General features: G+C 48.2%; 3 protein-coding genes across 3 annotated transcripts; all 3 read right to left on the bottom strand.

The window, feature by feature from the left end:
* Positions 1 to 2076: 2076 nt before the first annotated feature.
* LOC137598769 (forkhead box C1-A-like) lies at positions 2077 to 3972 on the bottom strand. The gene has a single exon (XM_068319229.1). It carries the CDS (start codon positions 3685 to 3687, stop codon positions 2311 to 2313), a length of 1377 nt encoding a protein of 458 aa, XP_068175330.1. The 5' UTR covers positions 3688 to 3972; the 3' UTR covers positions 2077 to 2310.
* Positions 3973 to 13165: 9193 nt separating this feature from the next.
* On the bottom strand, positions 13166 to 15959 carry foxf2b (forkhead box F2b). The gene is made up of 2 exons (XM_068319565.1): positions 14883 to 15959; positions 13166 to 13793 (listed from the first exon to the last, which is right to left on the bottom strand). The coding sequence occupies exons 1-2, from the start codon at positions 15853 to 15855 to the stop codon at positions 13618 to 13620; spliced, it is 1149 nt and encodes a 382-aa protein (XP_068175666.1). The 5' UTR covers positions 15856 to 15959; the 3' UTR covers positions 13166 to 13617.
* A 3410-nt stretch (positions 15960 to 19369) lies between these two features.
* On the bottom strand, positions 19370 to 20753 carry foxq1b (forkhead box Q1b). Its single transcript, XM_068320033.1, has one exon. It carries the CDS (start codon positions 20586 to 20588, stop codon positions 19710 to 19712), a length of 879 nt encoding a protein of 292 aa, XP_068176134.1. The 5' UTR covers positions 20589 to 20753; the 3' UTR covers positions 19370 to 19709.
* Positions 20754 to 22151: the final 1398 nt, after the last annotated feature.

Below are 22151 nucleotides of genomic sequence, written 5' to 3'. Positions count from 1 at the left end.
TTGATCGTCCTGGACAGCGCTGCGTCAGTTCGGGACTCCTGATTGGATCCAGATGCGGCTCTGAGGTTGTTTTGGAACCGAAACCGCGCAGAGGTTCAGAAAAACGCGCACGCTGCGTGGAAACGCTCGCAGGTGCTTCAGGAGCCGCGACGACGTTAATGTGAGCGGGTTTGGAGCTGAGACCCGGACAAACGGTCTGGGATCGGGTCTGGGTCTGGGTCTGGGTTCGGGTCCGGACGAATCAAAACGTTCGCGCAACTAAACAAACATTCACAGGGAAATTAAATCCGCGGAAGGAGATTTAAGATTCACTTTTTACGCACAGATGGAAGCGCGACAGAAGCGGGTTGTAACGCTTCTATTTTAGTTTTCTTTTGTTTTAATAATGTGACCAGACTCGTTCAGAACTCGTTCAGAACTCGTTCAGGTGTTTCCGGTGCTCCCATCAACAGGTGAGAGGAACGGATTCACTTTGCACCAATTAGTGATTAGAGAATTATTAGAGAATTTAAACATTAAACAGCAGCTGGAATAAAAACAAACGCAGAGGAATCAAACCACCAGAGGAAGTCTGACAGCGAACAAAAGATGGATGCAGATTAAAAGTTTACTTTTCTTTTTTTGTAACGCAGCTGCATAAAACTAATAATCACCGTGAAACGTTTAATGTCACCTCATTATGGCGGAAATCCCTGTACTGAGACGGTTTGATGTGTAAACGAGATAAAGGATTTAAGACGGCAGGATGTGTTTTCACACACACACTCACAAACACACACACACACACACACACTCAGGTGAAGAATGACGGGTGACCTGTTTAAAATTAATAATTTAATTAAATTGGTTTTAATGTATAAAATATGTTTAACCTTTAAAATTATTCATTGGATGATTATATTTTATATTTTTCCTTTATTTTCTCTGACAGAAATCAAATAACAATAATAATCTACGCTTTGATTAATTTCTTGTGATTTAACTGAAATTATTTTAATTTTTTTAAAAAGCCGCTGCTGTAAAATCCAGACGAGCCTCTGCGCAATAAAATAGTTCCTCCGCACCGGGTGGAAAACAAATCACTGCTGCGAGAATCCACCGAGGCTTCCGGTTGTCTTCGAGCCAAACCTCGGGCCTCCCGGGTCTCCCGTTCTCCGGTGGAGTGAACGCACACCTGCCCGCGGGGGGTGCATACCGGAGGGTGTGTTTACGGCCCAACCGCAGCCCGTTAATTCCTTAATGAGGCCCTTGAACGCGTCTGGAGGAGCCTCCCAGTGAAGGTGTTGGGGTCGAGGCCCCGAAAGGGCTCCTGAAGTCATTGTTGACATCCTTTCACTGACCCCCATCACCCCCCACCCCCCTTCCCCGGCTTGTCCTCACGGTGAAAAATGATTCGAGGCCGCTAACAGGATTTTCCTCCGTGCGCCTGAACGCAGCATCGATCAGTTCGTTGAAAAGCATCATATTATTATTATTAATATGATCAGGAGGTCCGACCCCCCCTCCCCCAAGAGAAGCTTCAGCTTTATGGACCCGACTGGAGGCCCGGGGAGGGATTAGAGCGCACAGATTAAATACAGATTAAATACAGACAGATTTACGCACGGGCCTAAAACTGAGTTTAACCGAGATTAACAAAAACTTTCTGTTGAAACAACCAGAGGTGGAAAAAATAAGAATCAGAAGGTTCAAGCACCCCCCAATCCCCCCCCCCCAGTCCGAACAAACCCAAAACAAACGCTGATTCAGGTCGAATCTCCCGACAGCGACGCGTCTTTTTATCCATTAAGGAGTAAAAACACACCTAACCGACGTGGAACCACCGTCACACACACACACACACACACACACACACACACACACACACACACACACACACACACACACACACACACACACACACACCGACCCGTTCGGGGCCTCGACCGTCTGTCGTCATACCAACAGCAGCACAAACAGCCCAGTTAAATCACATAAACGGCACTTTATTACAAACAAAAAGGTAATGCCTTCAAAATATTATTTTAACAAATAAGACAAAATGAATAAAATACGTGAGGATCGACTACAGAACCCCCCCACCCCCACCCCCCCATAATAAAATACAAGGTCCGGGTTAAAGGCAGCAAATTAAAGTGGAGCCGCGTCCCGGGTCCTCCGCTCCCTTCAGCTACAAATAAATTACTAGTTTCGGCTCTAACGTCTAATCCCGCTCCAGGGTGAAGCGGGATTAGATCCATCCGGATGAACGGAGGAGAGAATCAAACACCAGAGAACAGATCGATAGGGGGTCTGACCGTGGAGCGGAGCTCAGAACTTGCTGCAGTCATACACGAACGCACCGGACGTCCGGTAGAGCGACTGACCGGACGGGAACATCTGACAGCTGTTGTTCCCGTTCACCGGGGATCCGTTCAGCCCGATCCGCTGGGACTCGAACATCTCCCGCACCGAGTGGAAGTTCTGCTGCTGCGCCGGGTAGGCGGGGCTCAGGTGGCCCAGCTCCCCGTACCAGGACGCCAGGCGGCCCTGGTGCGCGTGGGGGCCGTCCTGGCCCCCCACCTGGCTCAGGTTCCCGTGCCCCAGCGGGGACGCGGTGGTCGTGGTGATACAATAGTCGGGCAGGGCCTCCTCCACCGTGGTGGAGGGCGCCAGGTGCCCCCCCCCGGCCGCCCGCTCCCCCGCGTACAGGCTCATGGCCTGCGCGTTGCAGTGGTAGGTGGCGCCGGGGGGGTTGGTGACGTTCTGGTTGCAGGTGGTGGAGCTGTAAGCGGGGGTCTGCGTGGGGGAGTAGCTGAGCGACAGGGAGGGGGCGATACCTGTCCGGGAGGGGGCGACCAGCGGCGGGGACCCCCTCAGACTGGTCATGATGGTGTCGACGCTGAAGCCCTGATTGGGGGGGTGGTGGTGGTGGTGGTGCTCGTCCAGGCTGAGCGAGCGGGAGGAGGGGACGCTGGGGGGGCTCCCGGTGGACGCGCTGCTGCTGTCGGGGCTCTCGATCTTGGGGACCGCGCTGAGCCCCGGGGAGGCGGCCTGCGGGGGGGTGGACGTGCCGTTCTCCGTCTTTATATCCTGGATGCGCAGCGGCTGGGGCCCCGGGCCCGGCGGCTCCTGCTCCCGGCCCGGAGGCTCCTTCCCCGGCCGCTCCCGGTCGTCCTTCTCCCGCTGCGCGTCCTTCTTCTTGAAGCGCCGGCGGCGCCGCAGGAAGCTCCCGTTCTCGAACATGTTGTAGGAGTCCGGGTCCAGCGTCCAGTAGCTGCCCTTCCCGGGCTTCTTGTCGTCCCGGGGGACCTTCACGAAGCACTCGTTGAGGGACAGGTTGTGCCGGATGGAGTTCTGCCAGCCCTGCTTGTTGTCCCGGTAGAAGGGGAACCGCTCCATGATGAACTGGTAGATCCCGTTCAGGGTGATCTTCTTCTCGGGGGAGTTCTGGATGGCCATGGTGATGAGCGCGATGTAGCTGTAGGGGGGCTTCACCATGTCCTTGGGCTGGTGCTGGGGGGTGTAGGGCCCGTACGCGCGCCCCATGCCGCCCGCGTACTGCTCATGCGCCGTGTGGGAGTACACGCTCATGGGCGCGGGCATCCCGGTGTAGCCCCCGCCGGCCCGGTAGTAGGTCTGGTCGCCGCTGATGTAGGGGACGACCCCCAGGGAGTTGGGGCTGGACACGGAGTAGCGCGCCTGCATCCTGCGCGCCGCCTGGAGACTCCCCGAACTGCTTCCCGCGCCGAAACTGTCGCGTCTGCGGCTCCGATCGCGATCGAACGGGTCGTGGTTCGGGTGGGGGAGCTGCTGGTCAGGCGGCCGCTGCCGCGGGGAACATCTGGCGGAAGGCTGGGGGGCTGGAGGCGCATGAAGAGTCCGCTCCGCTCGCTTGGATTCACATTTTTTTGCTTCCCGTCCTTCTCGCCGCTGCTCCTCCCCAGAACGTGCGCTCCAGCATCCAATCGGAGGACGAACTGAAGCCGTGGAAAAGCTGCACGGCGACAAAAGTTCCTACTCACCCCCCCCCATCACTCCTCCTCCTCCTCTTCCTCCTCCTCCTCTCAGGTCAGACTTGGAGTTGTGAAAATGCTCTGAAGGGTGTGACCAAAATGCGTAAAATTCACCTCATGATGCAAATTGTGAGATTTTTTTTTAATTGCTTTTCAATATTTTGAAGATAAAGAACTTTTTTATTTGTTCCTTTTAAAAAGAACAAATAAAAGTTTATGAGTTTTAAAGGAGAAACTTAAACCGTATCATCTCCACAAGTAAACCTAACGACTTCTTAAAGTTTAGAAATAAACGGATTATTCTCGGATTAAATCCCACAGACCCGTTTATTCACACCGCAGCCGTTCCGTCATCTTAATCCTCTTGTGGTGAAATTACGGTGGATTAGGAATCCCAAACGCGCGTCAGGGTGTGAGGAGCCATCAGCTCTGAATAAACAGACGCACATGAAAGCTGGGGGGCGGTGGGGGGGCGGTGGGCGGTGAGTGGAAACTCATTAGAGGTGAAATGAAGATCATTTGGTCGATGCGGGTGAGAAAAAGGTTCCCGGGTGTTAAACTGAGCCTCCAGATGTCGTTCACACCGACCGGGTGTGAACAGAACCATCGGACCCGGAGCGACGCGGCTCGAAGCAACAAATGATGGAGGTAAAGATGGAGTAAAGGGGGAAGGATCCTCTGCGGGAGGGTTCCCTGATAATGTCGTTAAAATAAAGAATTCTGCATTAAATGAAGAATAAAAATCGAGCCGTTTTGGCCTAAAATCTGTTTTTATTCCCGTGGATTGAGGACGACGCGTCACGGCTCAGGCCCTCCGTGATTTACTCTCAATTTATGTTGAATTAATTCTGAGAAATATTTTTAGAAACCTGTCGTCGCTTCTGTTAAATATTTACTTTTGATTCTAAATGTGGAAATGAAAACAGAAGCTGTTCCGTTTAAGTATTAAACAAATTTATTCAGGATTAAATTAGAAATTTCAGCTTCAGTCGATTTAAAGCTTTATTGTTGTTTTATTTTTTTTTTAAAAATCTGCATCTTTAAGTTTCTAGATCCAACTCGATGGAAAGATGTTTAAATAATTATCTATAATATTCCTTCAATTTTAAAGATCAGGCCAAAACGAAAATATTTAGTAAAATCTTAAAGCCAGTTTAATTCCCTGCAGCTGTGACGTCACCGCCAGGCTAAACTTTAATTTAATTTCATTCTATTAAAGGGTTCATTGGTCATAAAAACACAGGAGGGATGATTTATAAAAGAAGCGCAGGTTACATTTTTATTTACAGATTTTATTTACAGTAAATTTTAATGAATTGTTTCTCAGAAAATCTAAATTTATATTTTAATGAGCAGGAAAATAAATAAAACAACAACCAACCCGCTGGAGGAGCGGCTTTCGGTCCCAACTTGGTGTCAACTTTGTGAGTCTTCCTTCTGTTTTTTAGCCTGTCCGTTAACGGGGCCGACACCGGACCCCTGCTGACCCCACCGCCCCCCCCCACGACCCCCCACCCAGCATCTGGAGGAAACCTGCCCGTCAGCAGCTCGACCAGCGGCCTTCTGACGTGTGTGTGGTGTGTGGAGTGTGTGTGAGAATAGAACCCCCCCTCCCACCCTCATCTAATAAATAAAAATAAAACATCCTGATTTACATGAAACATAATTTAATCTCTTTTAATATTAAATCACATTTTTATTTTCATTCCGTCTTTCGGTTTATCCGCTGCGCTCCTCCGTTAATGTGTGGGTCTCTTCTGCCCCCCGGTGGCCACGTCCTAAAACTACACGATGCTGCCGGCAGGAGAAATACTTACAGTACAAAAGTACCACTGAAAAAAACGTTACTTGTGCACAAAAACACAAAAAATGTGAAGAGGTCAAAGACTAAAGGAGCAGGAAAATGAAAAATATTTAAACTGTTTTTACGGAAAAATTTGATCGAATTGTTGTTTGATTATATTTATTATTTCACATTAAATCGTTCTGCACAACGATCCAATCAGAACCAGACCAAACCTCCGTTAACACGGCAGGAAATAAAGTAAATGAACAGCTGTGGATGGTTCTACTTTCGGACAGCGCCCTCTGCTGGCGCACAGGTGAAGGTGCATCATCAACAGGATGAGGTTCATGAACTCCACGGAAACTCGGATCAGCCGTTTTAAAGCTTAAGTTCGTAGAATCTGTGAGTTTGGAACGGTTCTGTTTGTATGAAGCAGATAATTTAAAGCAGGCGGTTCCACGGAGCCTCCAGGACCTCAGAGTTCTGCACCCAGAATGCACCGCGGAACGGTTCCTCAAATAAATACCTGCCAATCATCCATGAGCACAACACAAACGTCCCGTTGGGCTCTGAAGCTGCTGTCAAGGCCGCACACCTCACGTGACCTGACGTCAAGACCGGCAGAACGAGCGCAAAGCCAAATAAGGTCACAGGAAGTGACTTCCTCCTGCTCGACCTGTTTCTGATTTGAGGAGAATCACACGAACCGTCTCTGTTCTCACGCCATTCCAATAAATGTACATAAATAGTGTTTTACCTACTGACCGACCAGTGGAAAACAATATTTTTAGACCAAGCGACCGACCAGTCGAGAAAAAAAGTTTGTTTAGACTGACCGACATACCAAAAAAAATGTTTGGACTGACCGACGGGTTGAGAAAAAAAATTTTTTTGTTGGACCTATCGACCAACCGGTTGAAAAAAATGTTTTTTTGCCCCACTAAAACAATTTTTTTACACTGACTGACCAAAAAAGATTTTTTTTACACCGACCAACAAAAAAAAATTTAGACCAACATCCAAGGGTCGAAAAAATGTTTTTTTGGACACACCGGCCAAACCAATAAAACATTTTAGACCCACCAACTGTGGGTTGGTAGACCAACTGGCTGACCAAATAAAGTTTCGTTTTGACGGGGTGGCCGGTTGGACGATCCAAAAAAACATTTTTTTTGGTTGGTCAGTCCAGAAATGACTTTTTTCGACCAGTCATTCGGTCTAAACAAATTATTTTTTTGGTCGGTCAGTCCGATAAAAAAATTTTGGTCAGATGGTTGGTCCAAAGAAAAAAAATTTTTTGGACTACTTGGTTGGTTGGTCCAAAATTTTTTTGTTTTGACTGGTTATAGGTTGATGAACGTTTGACCAATCAATTGCCAATCGATTGGTCAAAGGTCCAATCAATTGGCAAATCAACTGGACCGATCGATTCTGCCAATTCTTTTGGCAAATCGATCGGTCCAAAAAAATTATTGTTTGATGGGTTGGTAAATTTTGAAAACATTTTTTGGTTGGTCGGTCGGTCCATAAAGGAAATTTTTTTTTGAACAGTAGGTCAGTGTAAAAAAAGTGTCTTTGGACGGTCGGTCTTCTTGAATACCCGGATGTGACATTGCATGTCTGCAGGGTGAAGAACCCAGCAGACTCCATTCCACTCCCGTTTGAGGGAGAACACCACATTGAAGCTTTAACCGGCAGGTCAATGCCTTCTCCAATTTACAAAACAGCTAAGGGACCTTCTCTTAGTAAAAATTCAATCCAGCAGCGCTGGTTCTTGGCTGGGGGTCGTCCGGATCGTCAGCTGGGGCAGCGCGTGGGTTGGTGGGAGCGGGAGACCATCTTTTCATCATCATTGTGAGCTTTGTCTGAATTGTTCGTTTCTTTTTCTCCTCATAAATTTCACGATATGGACGGAAGGCGTCGTTTGCCATCCGTTCAATCCTTGCAAATGTTTCTATGTTCTATGTCCATTTCTTCAAAGTGTGCACGGAGTTTATTTAACAGGGAAAAGCCTTCTGACAAGCCTTTGGTGGTGAACATTTTTTCTGTTTCCTCCTCTTCTTTCTCTGCTTCTCTTCTCTCTTCTTCTTCCACTCTTTCTTCTTCCAGCGCGATCAGTTCTTCTTACAGCGCGATCATTCGTGAGTTCTCCAAGGAGAGGTTTTTTGCCAGTTTCACTATTTTCTCCCGAATCTGATCAAGTTCTTCGTCACTTTCAAATCCAGCAGAAGAGTTCACGTAACGCTTGACAGTTTTTCCATACGCCATTCATACATTTCTCCGTCACAGCCTCCTAAGCAGCCCAGCCCATCAGTAGTGGGCTGGGCTGCTGATCTCAGTGTGACTGAACAGCGTGTGTGCGCCGTGGGGACTGGAGAGAGCGCGGGAGCCTCAGAGCGTGAGTACTGTGGCTGGAGGGAATGCCCGCGTTACCCGGACATTGTGGTCGTAAAGTCGGTTGGTCGTAAGTTGTATAGGTCGTAAGTTGACGACTACCTGTACAGGCAAAAGCTGACCGTGAGGAAATTCCACCTTCAGTGACACCAGGAGACTTGGTGTCCATAAAGGTGTTCAGACAGAAGTGGAACATCCCCCGACGGGAGGGTCCGTACGAGGTGGTGAGGGCTTCTTCCACTGCAGTGCAGGTCAAAGGATCCCCTACATGGTGTCATTAAAGCATTGCTCAAAAGCACCCATTGACATTCTCAGTGACAAAGATGAAGGCCAGGGGAAGGATTCCCTGGAAGGGGGGAATGCTCCTTCTTCTCCTCCTGGCTATGATGGGGATGATGATACAGCACAGTTTCCAGTTATTCATTTCCCCAAAGAGAAGTGATACCAATAATGATGTTAATAATCTAATCCCTACAATTACTAGCTGGTTCCACAGGAAAATGTTAGGGTTGGAAGATATGCCAGAACTTTTTACAACGGAGGTGAAAGAGGTAGCTTGGTTTGAAGAAAAAGAGTCAGACATTGCGGTTGGACCAGAAAAGAATGGTTGGTATAAGTGGGTTCAGTTTGTAGGTTATCTAGGTTAATCATAAGACTGACTGCTATATCTGTACTAAAGCTAAGATAGATCATCTGTTTGTGATAAATACTGTTTTCAGCTGGCAGAAGTGTGTTGGTGAAATCGGCAGATACATGGGGACTATTCGACCGTGGTGTAAGGCAGAGTGTTTGCTGTTCCTGGGATCAGATAAGTACTGGCCTTTCGTTATGCATGATACTAGTGGAAAGACGGATGCACAGCGTTGTATGGAGCTGGATGAAAGGATTGGCAGACGTAATGCAGAGCTCGGGATGCCAACAGGAGTTCCTTTAATACCAGTAGGATGGTTTGAATGCTTTGAAAAAATCATGGAGTGTGTATTTAGGAATAATAAACTCGGCTAGATGTACTTACATGTGGAATGTAGATGCTAATTGTTCTAAACCAACTTTGACACCTGGTACTCAACGAAAGGGTTTGTCAATAAATCCTGCTTATGTGCCAGCGTGTCCTTATTATTACCAAAGTCCAGTTATGGCTGATCATTATTGGTGGTGTGGATAAGTCAATAAGTCTTATCCACACCACCAATCAGTCTTATCTAAAAAAAATTTTTTTTGGTCGGTCAGTCCAAAAAAATTTGTTTATGGTCAGTCGGTCCCCCAAATTTTTTTTTCAACCGGCTGGACATTTGAAATAAAACCTAAAAATGTTTCTTTTGACCGGTCTGTCGGTATAAAAATTTTTTCCGACCGGTCAGTCGGTCAAACACAAAAAAGTTTTTTGCGACCATCCCACCAAAAAAGACTTCTTGGTGGGATGGTCGTGATAAAAAAAAAAATGTTTTCAGTCTAGAAAAATTTCAGACGGTCGGTCGGTTTTAAGATTTTTTTGAGTTGGTTGGTTGGTCTAAAAAATTGGTTTTGGTCAGTCAGTTAAAAAACTGTTTTTGGTCAGTCAGTTGGTCGACTGGCTGGTCGTTTGAAAAAAATTCTATAATTTTTTTCTTTAATAGGTTGGTTGGTCTAAAAAAAATTTGTTTGGTATTCTCTTTGGTTGCTTGGTCCAAAACAATTTTTTTTTGACTGGTCAATCGGTCAAACAAAATTATTTTTGGTCGGTTGGTCTAAAAAAATGTTTTCGGTCAAAAATTTTATGTTGACTGTTCGCTTGATTTAAAAAAAAAATGTTTTAGTTGGTCGGTCGGTTCAAAAAAAATTTGTTTTTTTGGTGGGTTGGTTGGCCGGCATAAAAAAATTTTTTTTGACAGGTCAGTTGGTCCAAATTAATTTTTTTTTGGTTGATTGGTAAGTCCAAAAATTTTATTTAACTGAGCGGATGGTCTAAAAAAAATTTTTTTTTGGTAGGTCAGTCAGTCCAAAAAAATGTTCTTTTTCAAGTGGTTGATCAGTCTACAAACCTTTTTAGTTGGTCGATTCATATAAAAAAAAAATTTTTCCTGACCAGTCGGTCAGTCAAAAATGTTTTTTTTCTGACTGGTGGGTCAGTCCAAAAAAATTTTTTTTGAGCGGTCGGTCAGTTGGTCTAAACCTTTTTTTTACTGACCGACCGTCCGACTGACTGACTGACTGACCGACATGCATCTGGCTAGTGTGAGCAGTTGGAGGTTGGGTTCCATTCGTGTCATTTTTGGAGAGCGACATAGAAATCAATGAGACTGACTGTTACGGCCGTAGCTCATCTGTGCATATTGTATAGTGTATCCCTCTGCAACCCTGCCTCTGAGCTGCTGGCCCTGCTCTGGGTTGCTCCGCCCTCCGTCGTCAGTGCCAGGTGTGGTGTCTCTGGGACTCCTGGCCAAGCCCATCTCCTGATTGGTGTGCCGTCTCCTTGATTAGCCCAAGCCCTGCCTCGTCAACTGGAATGGACAGCTTAAAAGCTCTGCAAAGCCATTCAAGCGGGGCGACTCTCTGACTGTGGCAGCACACCTTTGAGAGCAACATCGAACTGTGACCTTATGATTTGTGAGCTTGTGATTCGGCTTTTGGGATTTTGATTGTTGTACACCCTAGTTAAAGGGCTGGTGTGTTTTTTGTTCCATTCAGTAAATTTGTGTTAGTGCCTTTTGCATTTTTGAATCTCTTGAAGAGTCCTAAGTTTAATGCATTTTTGTTTTTGTTAAATAGAGCCCATTGGCCTTCCTTTGTTAATTAAAAGAACAATCTTACTTAAACCTTTGTATTTAAAGTGAGAATTTGAAAACAAATGTTTTATGTTCCCCCTTTTTCTATCCTAGTCATGTTATTTCCCCAGTCCTCTACCTGGGTCGTAACGCTGACGGGTTAGAATGCATCTTTCAGAACACAAAAAAATTGGTTTTTGAAACTTCTCTTAGTTCTGATTGTTATTTACCTTAAACAGATCAGAACAATCTAGTCAAGGGATCTAGACCCCTCAAACGGCTGTTAAGTCATTAACGCCCTTTTCCCCCTTGAAATCTGACCTCTAAGCTAAAATACTTATCTCTAAATCCTTATATTGACATTTACTCTAATCTTAATCTTTATAAATCTGCAATTTATGCAGTTACAGCCTGTGGCCACTATATTGCGCTGTTCTATACATTATTATGCGGTTAAAGCTTGTGGCCACCAATAGCGCTGTTCCCACGATTTTTGTGCGATAATAGACTATGGCCACAAGAGGGCGCGGTTCTCCACACTATTGTGTAGTTGGGGTCTATGACCACTAGAGGGAACTCTTCCCACCATTACTGTGCAGCTACAGCCTGTGGTCACTTAAGTGCGCTGTTTTTCAGCTTGTGGCCGCCAGAGGGCGATGTTCTCCAGCTTATTGTCTGTTCCTTCACCACTGAGGCCGAAACCAGGAAACGCTTTATTTGTCTCGCTTATCCTTTAGTTCTTTTTGAACAGCGTCTATATTCTGTTAAATCTGCCCACATTAGCAACACCTGATGACGTCATCGCCAAGCAGGATCCGGTTACCTGTTTATATTAGAGTAAATTGTTTTGTCAAAGTTCTATATCGATAATATTAAAAAGAACAAGCAAAAACCTGCATTGAGACGTTTTATAATGATACTCTGATACATTACGTATAAAATAATCAGGGGAAAAAAAGGTTTTAAAGGCTTTAAAAATCTTTCACAAAATATGAATGTGTGTGTCTCCCCGGAATGTTGTCCCATCATTTGATCTGTTTGTTCGTGGTTATTTGTTTTCAAATTAAACCTTTTTTTTAAAGTTTAATCTGGAGTTTTAAAAATGAACTTTAACCTAATTTTTATGCATAAATATTTTAAAATCTATCCGGAGCGGGTTAGACAGCTGCACCGGTGACCTCTGGTGACCCCTGATGGATTCCACTAAAGATTCCCCCTTTAAGACACAAACGTTTATTTTGCGCAAACCTGCTTCTGGATCTCATGACGTCACGCACCGCCGAACCGGGTCCGCTATGGGGCTGGTGTGTTTACTACCCCCCCCCCCCCAGGTGCGTGTTTATTCGTGTCTTCAGATGTCGGCAGCCGCCGATGGAGCGCAGACCCCCACCCTGCGTGGGTATTCGGTTTTTAGCCTCACGTCGTCCGGTGGAGAAGAACCGTGATGATTGACTCCGTTATCGGATGGAGATAAACCACGTGACGCTTGAGAGACGCGTTCATTAGAAATTAATCAGAATGACATCATATCCACCTGATCCAATCACAGCTGGTCAAATTAAGGACGTTTAAGATTAAAAGACGATCAATAACAGATAAAATCTGTTTACCGACAAATTTAATTCAGGCGTAATTATTGTTACCAAAATCAGCAGAGCAAGTAATCGGATACTTTATGGGATTAAAAACTGGTTTGTATGACATTAAAAACATTTTAGAATCTTTATTTTTTTCTTAGAATTCCTGATGAGATGAAAGAAGCTGAATTCATTTTAAAATCTGCTGCCGGTTGAATTTAAATTCACTGACAAACGGACGCATTTATATTTATTCTGTCTTCATGAGTCTAAAGCAAAGAATTAATAATCTGAAACCGAATTCAAACAAAACTTGAGTCCGCTGTGAATCCGGAGTGACATCCGAACCGTCTCCAGTTCAAGAAAGAGACATCAAACCCAGGGACGTCCTGTTACTATGGTAACGGAGCATCACAGGAAGATGAAGGAGGGCGATCAGACACCTGCAGTCACAGAGCCGAACTTTACCTGAATTTATTTACATTTTTCTTTTATTATTTATTCCTCTTTTCCTTCTTTCTCTTCTGTTCTTTATTGATTCCTGTGCTTCAAACTGATCAAACGTTCCAGCTGATAAAAGTCGTGAAACTGTTTCCCACACGTCGAGGCAGCAGCTCACATTTCCCCCTCGTTTTAACGCAAATGAAAAATTTCTGCATGAAATCTTCCTAAAATATATTTGAGCTTTATTGAAATCTTTACAGGACAGAAGGCGCTTGGTTATACAATAAGTGCAGGTCGTCATGTGATCCTATGACGTCATGTCAGCCTATGAAGCCTCAGGTGTGTCTAATATGATCGCTATAGAGGTTATAATTTGTTACAGGAGCAAACGCATCAAAAATCGTGTTTCTGTCTTTGGAAGAAGAAACCGCTTGTCGGGTTCGCGCAGGCGCAGTGGTTTCTTTACAAGGCCTCTGGGTTCCTTCATTCAATCCCTTCAATGCAAGTCCAACAAAAATAAAAATAATAAAAATAAAAATGAAACTAAAAATAAAAATAAAAATAAAAATGAAACTAAAAATAAAAAATGTTTCTTTGGCTGCAAACACCTCCAGAATTTTTTTTTATTTTTAAAAAGACAAAAGTCCGCGTGTGGGAGTCCACGGAGGCGTACGCGCTCACATGACGCAGGGCTTGACGTCCTGACAGACGCTCTGGGGGTGGTGGTGGTGGTGGTGGTGGTGGTAGTAGGACCCCCCAGCCGACGGGTGGAACGACGAGATGCCGTTAAAGTTCAACACGAAGTCCTTCCGGTCGCACACCGACGAGTGGCTCTGGTAGCGCGGGATGCCCACTGTGGAGGAGACACGGGGACACGTTAGCAGCCACCAACAACCCCCCCGTTCATTCTGAACCCCCCCATAAAAAAAACAATAAATAAATCTGTTCAAACTGAAGAATGTGTGATTTTATCAGATTATCAATAATCTCTTCTAGACCGATTGTTCGATTAATCGATAATTTCTTTACAGCAGGAATTATTTTTTTAAAAACGTTTTATTATAAGGTAACATTTGAATTTAATTCATCATAAACTTCCTTCTTATAGCGAGTTAAAGAACAATTTTCCCCTAATTTGACACCAATCTATACGATCAATAATTAATTAGTTGATCAGCTGACAGCTGATATTCGACTGTTTCGTGACTGCCTGACAGATTTGATTATTTTTTTAAGAAACTTGGTTGTGATTTTTTTTTCTGATGACTTCGTTAAAATTAAATTTGTGATTTGGACAAAACAAAATATAATTTCTTGATCGATCAACTATCGATTAATGGAGAATGAGCTGCAGCCCTAAACGCTGTGAGCCCAGACCACACCGGCGGAGCGGCGGCGGGTCATCCGCTCTCCAGATGTTTTCAGGCGGCTGTCGGTTCGCGGCCCCGCGGCCCTGAAACCTCCGCCGGTGTGGTCCGACCTGCGCGGCCCTTGTTTGGTTAACCTCTGGGGCCCCCGCGGCTCCAGCGTGGGGGTCCCCGCCCGGTGGAACCCCCAGACTTTAAGCAGAGCCGTGTTGTGTTAAAGGAGGAGGAGACCCCCCCCCAAGACATTTCACGTCTGTTTCATTTACCGTTAATTCCGTTAATTTAACGGATTCCAGCGGAGCAAGAGATTTAAAAAAAGAACATTTAAAGAACTTTCCTTAATTTGATTCTTGTGAAATAAACGATGAGAATTTACATTTTTTTGACAGTAAAATGAATTTAAAAATTAAATTAAATTTTATTAACGGGCTTTTTCTCCTCGTTAATAAAATCGTTCGGTTCCTTCCGGTGTTTGAATAAAACTTTAAATATTAGAAATATTCCTGGATATTTAAAATAAATCTTTTATAAATAATCTCAGGCCTGCTGCCGTGAGGGGGGGGGCATGCCGGTACCTGTCAGCTCGCTGCTGTGGGTGTCCCTCCCGTTCTGGTGGAGGTAGCTCTGCTCCAGGGAGTAGGGCGACATCCCGGAGTGCAAACCGGAGGCCGCGGGGCTGCTGGAGGCGAGCGGCTGCTGCTTGATGTAGTGGGACCCGCCGGTGGGGGCCCAGTGCGCGGACGCCCCCGCGTAGGGCGAGTGTCCGTCCAGCGCGCTCCCCACGCTGGGGGACGACGGGACGGGGCTGCTGCTGCTGTCCGCCCCGAAGTCCCCGCTCGGCGGCACCGGACAGCTCGCCATGTAGGTGGAGCCGGGGCTGGGGGACATGTGGGGGACGTGGTGGCCGCCGTGATGGTCGTACCCCCCCGCCATGGAGTTACTCATCATGTCCAAGTTGTAGCTGTTGCTGTGACACGCCAGGCTGGCGGAGGGGGGCTGGAAGTCGAAGCTCTGCGGCAGGATGGAGGTCCCGAAGCCGATGCCGTTCATCATCCGGTACATGGGCTTGAGCGCCTGACACTTCCGCCTGAAGCCGCGGGGTCTGCGCCGGAACGACCCCTCCTCGAACATGAACTCGCTGCCCGGGTCGATGGTCCAGTAGTGGCCCTTCCCGGGCCGCCCCAGGCCCTTGGGCAGCTTGATGAAGCACTCGTTCAGGGACAGGTTGTGCCGGACCGAGTTCTTCCAGCCCTGGTAGGAGCCCCTGAAGAACGGGAAGCGCGCCTGGAGGAACTGGTAGATCTCGCTGAGCGTCAGGCGTTTGCTGGGGGAGCTCTGGATCGCCATGACGATCAGCGCGATGTAGGAGTAGGGGGGCTTTTCCGGTCGGCGCAAACCGGAGCTCGCCTTTTTCCCTTTCATGGCGGTGGACGGGCTCTCCGCGGCGGCTTGAGGGCTCAGCATAGCGGGGTGCAGGACGCCGGACGCCGGGCTGGATCTGAGTGGGGGCGGAGGCTCCAGCTGCTGCTGAGGGGTCTCAGTCGTCATGTCGGCTCTGACGCACGACCCGCGTAAAGAGGAGAGAGGGACGGTCCGCGGAAGATCCGGTGGTGGTCGGTGTGTGTGTGTGTGTGTGTGTGTGTGTGTGTGTGTGTGTGTGTGTGTGTGTGTGTGTGTGTGTGTGTGTGTGTGTGTGTGTGTGTGTGTGTGTGTGTGTGTGTGTGTGTGTGTGTGAACGTGAGCGTCACGCCGCCAGTCGTCCAGCAGGATCCAGCGCGGAGTGGAGTGGATTCTGTCTCCGGTTACGCACGGCTCTGCCGTTACGCACGGGGCTCCCCTGACGCACCGGACGGAGAGGAAGAGGAAGGGAGGCGCGGGGAGCTGGCCGCCCACTCGAGACGGAGTGTCCAGGATTCTATAGCAGAGGCTCCACTGGGTGCCGTGTGGCGCGCCGGGGGGGGGCGGGAGGGCGCCTTAAGAGTCCTTCACGTGGAGGAAACGCGAAAAACTCCGCGACTTACAAACCCCACCACCTATCATTCCATAAATCTTTCTTCCTTCTGCAAAAGCGCGCCCCCCCCCGCCCTCCTCTTTATCCGCACTCTGAAATCACTGACGAAGGGAGCCACCCCCCTCAAACCTCTGCCAAATCTGGGACCACGTCCACTTAGTGTTAAAGGCCCTCATTCCCCCCTCCCACTCCAAGTTCGAACACGCAATTAAGCCATCTATCAATCCCCCCCCCCCCCCTCTGACGTCCCAATCAACAGCGCCACACGCCAGACGCGCAAGTTAAAAAACGACTTTGGAACCTCGGACCCTACACCCTCCTGACGCGGATTAATCACCACAACAGGCGCAAAGCGTCCAATGTGCAAATCGAAACCCGGACGCCCCCCCCCGACCCCCCCACCCCCCAAACACGCCGAAGTGAAGCCATAAAAACGCGCCATCTTTGTATTATTTGTGTTATTTTGCTCACAATTTCCTCCAGAGGAGAAGAAAAACAAACGGGGCTGGGAGAGGAGTGTGAGACGGGGGGGGGGTCGTTACCGTGCGCGTACAAGCGGGGGGTGGGGGGTGGGGGGTTGCTCTGAGTAAATGACTTTGACATGAGTGGAAGCAGGCTTTTTCCATCAGGCGCGGCCCTGGATGCCACACACAGCGCCGCAGTGTCAGCTTACCGCCCCGGGCGGGGGCCGGTCCCCCGGGCCCCGCGTTCATTAGACAGAGAAAAGAGAAATTAGGCGAACGGGCGTCGACAGTTTCCTCCCCTATGGAGACATCACACGCAGATTTGTCCGACATGATGGAGTTCGAGATCCCAGACAGGGAACGTCAACATCCGCGCGTCGGAGCTTCCGGTTGAGTCGTTTATTTACAGCTCGAATCGACTCAAGTCGTTTCACTTTAATCTCAAGTCAGTTTTAGTGGATTTGAGGTGATTTATACAATAAAAACCAGCAGATCCATTTTTAATTTAACGTCTCCAAACGGCCGAACAATAACGGCGCTGCGCGCAACAAAGGATGTGCGGATAAAATCATTTTCCACCGCAGTGAGGGGCCCCTCCGCGGCCCCAGAAGCTTCCTGCGACATCAAACCTTCTGACCCCCGTGGAGATCAGGATGCGTTGGCCCGCGGAGGGGCCCTTTGTTCTGGGGGCGCTTTGAAGACGCGGAGCCGCGCTCCTTTTTACGCACCGAGACCTTTATGAGCGCCCGATTTAGCCTTCTGGAAACACCGACGGTCACCGGGAGAGCTGCCCCCGACCGGGGGAGTCTCTCCGTGGGCTGGGGGCCCGGGGGGAGCCGCACGTAATGAGGCCCGGTGTCTGTTTGGACGTTAACGGTGAAATGTTCTGATATTTAAAGAATTTATTCCTCCGGTTCTGTGACGTCATCCGCCCCAGGGCCGTGTTAACATCAAATGACAGTTTACACTTATTAAAATAATTTACACAAGAAAACACAATTTATCCCTCATTAGAAATAATTACTGCAAATATTTAGAGAGGAATTTTCTCCAATAATCAACAAACCGTTTGTGATAATGGTGATCAATAGATTTTACACTCAAACCCGTCAGAAATAAAAGTCATCAAATCAAACAGGGATATAATGGCGCGGTTCTCCTCCGGTGTTTCCGGTGTCGGTGCCCCCCCCCCCCCGGGCCTCTCGGTGTCACCGGGCGGACCCCCGGACCCTGCGCCGGGCCTCCAGGCAGCCTCCACGCCGCTGCGGGCCCGGAACGAGCCCGAGCTCCTCCCCCCGTGAACCAGGCCGAAAACACGCGGGATGACGGGGAGCGTGGGGACACGTGACAGCCACGCGGACAGGTGTGCTGTTCCGGTGTTTCACCTGCAGGTTGCAGCATTGTCCCTGGAAACACCTTCACCTGTCACCTGTGGAGGGGGCCTCCCGAGGGCCAGACGCGTCACGGCGGCGGTGTGGACACGTCACGGCCCCAACAGGTTGATCGGATCGATCGTCGTGCGTCACAGCCCGCGCGCTAAACAGCATTTAACGTTTATTGACTTTATTTTGCGGATAATTTAAAATGTAAAATCTGTTTATTGATTAAAATCAAAGCTCTGGTCTGAAGCTCGTTTCGAGTCTTTAAGGTTTGGGATCGATACTAATAAACAAATGATCGATTAATATTCCAATAAAACTCTCAACGTGACAAATACGTGACTCAAGAAGGAGTGATCTAGAGAATAGTCGTGGATCAATAATATAAATATCAGTTATTGATTGTCACACCCCCCCCCCATCTCTCTCTCTCTTTATTCTAAATTCAATTTATTTAAATGAGACATTTTCTAATAAGGAACACATTTGGCTCCGGGGGGAGCTTTGCTCACATCCACCTGTGGTGCCCGCGGGGTCACGTGACACGTGACGACACTTTTACGCACGAACGTCAGAAATGATGAATAAACGTTCTGAGGACTGAAATCTAAACGTTCAGCTGGAAGGAAAAGAACGGTTTACAGATTCCACAGTTTCCTCCAGAGGAAAACTCAGATTTATCACTTTAAAATAAAATAAAATAAAATAGACGAAACAAAAACCGGATTCATATTTAAATTCAATATTTAACAACATTTACTCATTCTTTGTTCCTATCATTTAAAAGATATTTAAATATCATGATAATAATTTTACTGGTGAGTTCAGGATAGAAATGTAGTTTTAAATCGTTTGAATATAAATAAATAAATATAAATAACACATTAAATTATTACTGCAGTGTTTTATAATATTTTATTTTTATCTATTTATTCGTGGCGTTTTTATTTAATCTTCTGAAGCTCGTTCACTTCATTGATTTTTAAATTTTTTTTTAGAGCTCTGATTGTGGATTTACGTATTAAATCTGTTCCCCTCGTGAATCTCCTGTTGAACAGGTGTTATGCCCCCCCCCATCGCATCACGCATCACACACACACACACACACACACACACACACACACACACACACACACACACACACACACACACACACACACACACACACGAGGAACTCGCTGGACGTCAGGTGTGTTTCACATGTTTTTATTCATAAAAATATCATGCATGAATCAATCAGACACACATCCGTTATTTCCACGCAGCCGCGACTCGTGTGGAGGCAGCTCGGTCCACATCCATAGTATTTATGTTTCATTTATTTACACGACATTTTAGACAGCAGGTCATAGAAAACATGAAAATATAAATAGAACAGTTTAATGTCAAAGTCACACACACACACACACACACACACACACACACACACACACACACACACACACACACACACACACACACACACACACACACACACACACACACACACACACTCTAAACATCTAAAGCGCTGAAGGCTGCGCGCGTCTGACATCAGTTCCCGCGCGTTCACGACAGCAGAGAGTCTATGTGGAACCCGCGCGCCCGCGGGCCGGGCGGCTCGAGCGCGTGGCCCGCGGGCCTCTGCGTCTGCTGGAGGGCCGCGAGCGCGTCCCCGCTGCTCTCCGAACCCGCGCGCGCCGCCTCCGACAGGTAGGCGCGTGGGGGCGGGTAGCACAGCGCGTAGGGCAGCAGGTGGACCCCCGGGGGCCAGTAGGGGCCGGGCGCGGGGCCCTCCGCACCCTCCCGCCGCCTGAAGGGCGTGCTGAGGATGCTGTCGATGGCGAACGAGCTGGAGAACTTGGCCCCCACCCTCTCCTCTTCTGGCCCTGGGAGGCGAGTATCCTCACCGAGGAGGTCGTGGGGCCCCTCCTGCTCCTTGGGGGGCCTCTTGGCGATGCGCTTCCTCCTGCGGCGGAACACCCCGTCCGCGAAGGTGTACTCGCTCTGCGGGTTGAGCATCCAGTAGTTGTCCTTGCCCCACGGGCGGGAGGGGTCCCGCAGGACTTTGAGGAAGCAGTCGTTGAGGGACAGGTTGTGGCGCACCGAGTTGCGCCAGCCGGTGTAACTCCCCCGGAAGAACGGGAACTTCTTCATCAGGTAGTCGTTGATCTCCGCCAGCGTCAGGCGGCCGCTGCCGGACTCCCGGATCGCCATGGCGATGAGCGCGATGTAGGAGTAGGGGGGCTTGGGTCTGCGCGTGTACGGCTTCCCCTTCCCGGCGTCCCCCCCAGGAGTGACAGGTGCCGGGCTGTTGGCCACGCAGTCGCCGTCCGAGCCCAGCTCGTCCCCGGACAGAGGAGACGGGACTCCCCGCTCCGCATCCATGCACATCTCGAGCAGCGGCTTCTGCGCAAAGTGGTGCGCAGAGAACACTTCAAGTTTCATTTCTCCCCAGAAGTAAAAGAATAATAATAAAGCAACGTGGAAGTCTCTCCGCTGGGTGGGTGGGTAGGTGGGTGGACGCGTCCGTGGACAGCTGAGTGCGTCTGTGGGGTGTTGGAGTGTCGTGGAGACGCGTGTGGGGCGCTGGAGGCACGTGGAACCTCTGGAGCGGAGCGCACGGATCTGTCTCTGGAGACGCGCGTCTTGCTGTAATAAGACGGGTTTGCGTGGGAGGGCCCACGGGCGGGGCTTCAGTCTGGAGCCATTCAAGCGGAATAATGTATATGTTTACAATTGGACGCTACTGTGCCACGCCAGTAAAAAAAAAGAAAAAAACAAAACCCGGTGGGTGGGGGGCGGTGAGGTGAGAAACGACAGGTATGGAAAATAATTAGTCTGGAGCGCAAACAAGCCCGGAGTCGTTTATTACGCGCAGGTTTCTAATAAAACGCGTTTCCTGAATTAATTTCCAGTCATTAATGAGTAAAAGTAGAATTTTTTTTATGTTTTACAAAAACTTTTTAATTGATTTTAAGTATTTAAGTGAAGTATTTTTTTTAAGCATCTTCTTTGTGGAAGCCTGAGCCGTCAGGACGCGCAAATCTTCACCACAACTGAACTAAGAAAGGATCAGAATTAATGGAATTAAAATGGGTTTTTGTAATCAGGTCACGTCAACCTGGTCCTGCGTGAACGTGGGCGCGAAACCTGAAAGGAGCGTGCGCGTGCGCGTGACAGAGAGGCGGTTGGATGAGATCCACGGAAGGCAGAAAAGGTGATAACTCCCGTCACGGGTGAAGCAACAGGGGTGAAAGAATAAGAGAGATAAAGGTTGGGGGTGGGGGGGGTCAGGTGCACCTGCATGCAAACACGGAAGAAGAGCAGGTCCCGCGCGCGCGAGCCGCTCATGCAAATGAGCAGCGTCACAAACGATCCGTGAACGTCTCACCTGTGGACGTAAAGCGGAACCGGAAGACGCGACAAATGTGAAGCGGTGTTCGTGTGACGATCCGGGTCGTTAGATGATTTATGATTGGACTGTGAATCCATCCCATAATAGTCCCAGCCATTGCTGTGTGGAAACAGGAGCAGGATCACCACTGGTTGACCTTTGACCGGTGCAAATGTCAAAACGTTTCAGGAGCTCCAGGGCTGGAGGTTCAGGGGCCCGAAGACAAAGTGTGTGTGTGTGTGTGTGTGTGTGTGTGTGTGTGTGTGTGTGTGTGTGTGTGTGTGTGTGTGTGTGTGTGTGTGTGTGTGTGTGTGAAGTCACATAGATTAATCACAGTGTTTTGTGTCACACGGTAACGTGGTTCTAGTAAATGAACATTAAAAAATGAATAAACATGGTAACTGTAAGCATTTAAATCCTTCTGAACATCAGCGCCTCCTAGTGAGCAGTTTGAAAACATACAGCCTGCAGTTAGCATTCTGTTAACCACGAACAAACATTTTTAAATGTAGGTTCGAGGTGGAAAAAATTCTGATTAACTAACCGTTTGCATGGAATTAACGCATGTAGTCCATGTAATATTTTCTTTCTCCCACACTCCTTGAACGCACCCT

This window comes from Antennarius striatus, chromosome 7 (genome assembly GCF_040054535.1).
Source record: "Antennarius striatus isolate MH-2024 chromosome 7, ASM4005453v1, whole genome shotgun sequence".
Lineage (NCBI taxonomy): Eukaryota > Metazoa > Chordata > Actinopteri > Lophiiformes > Antennariidae > Antennarius > Antennarius striatus.
This window is presented reverse-complemented; position numbering and strand designations above follow the sequence as displayed.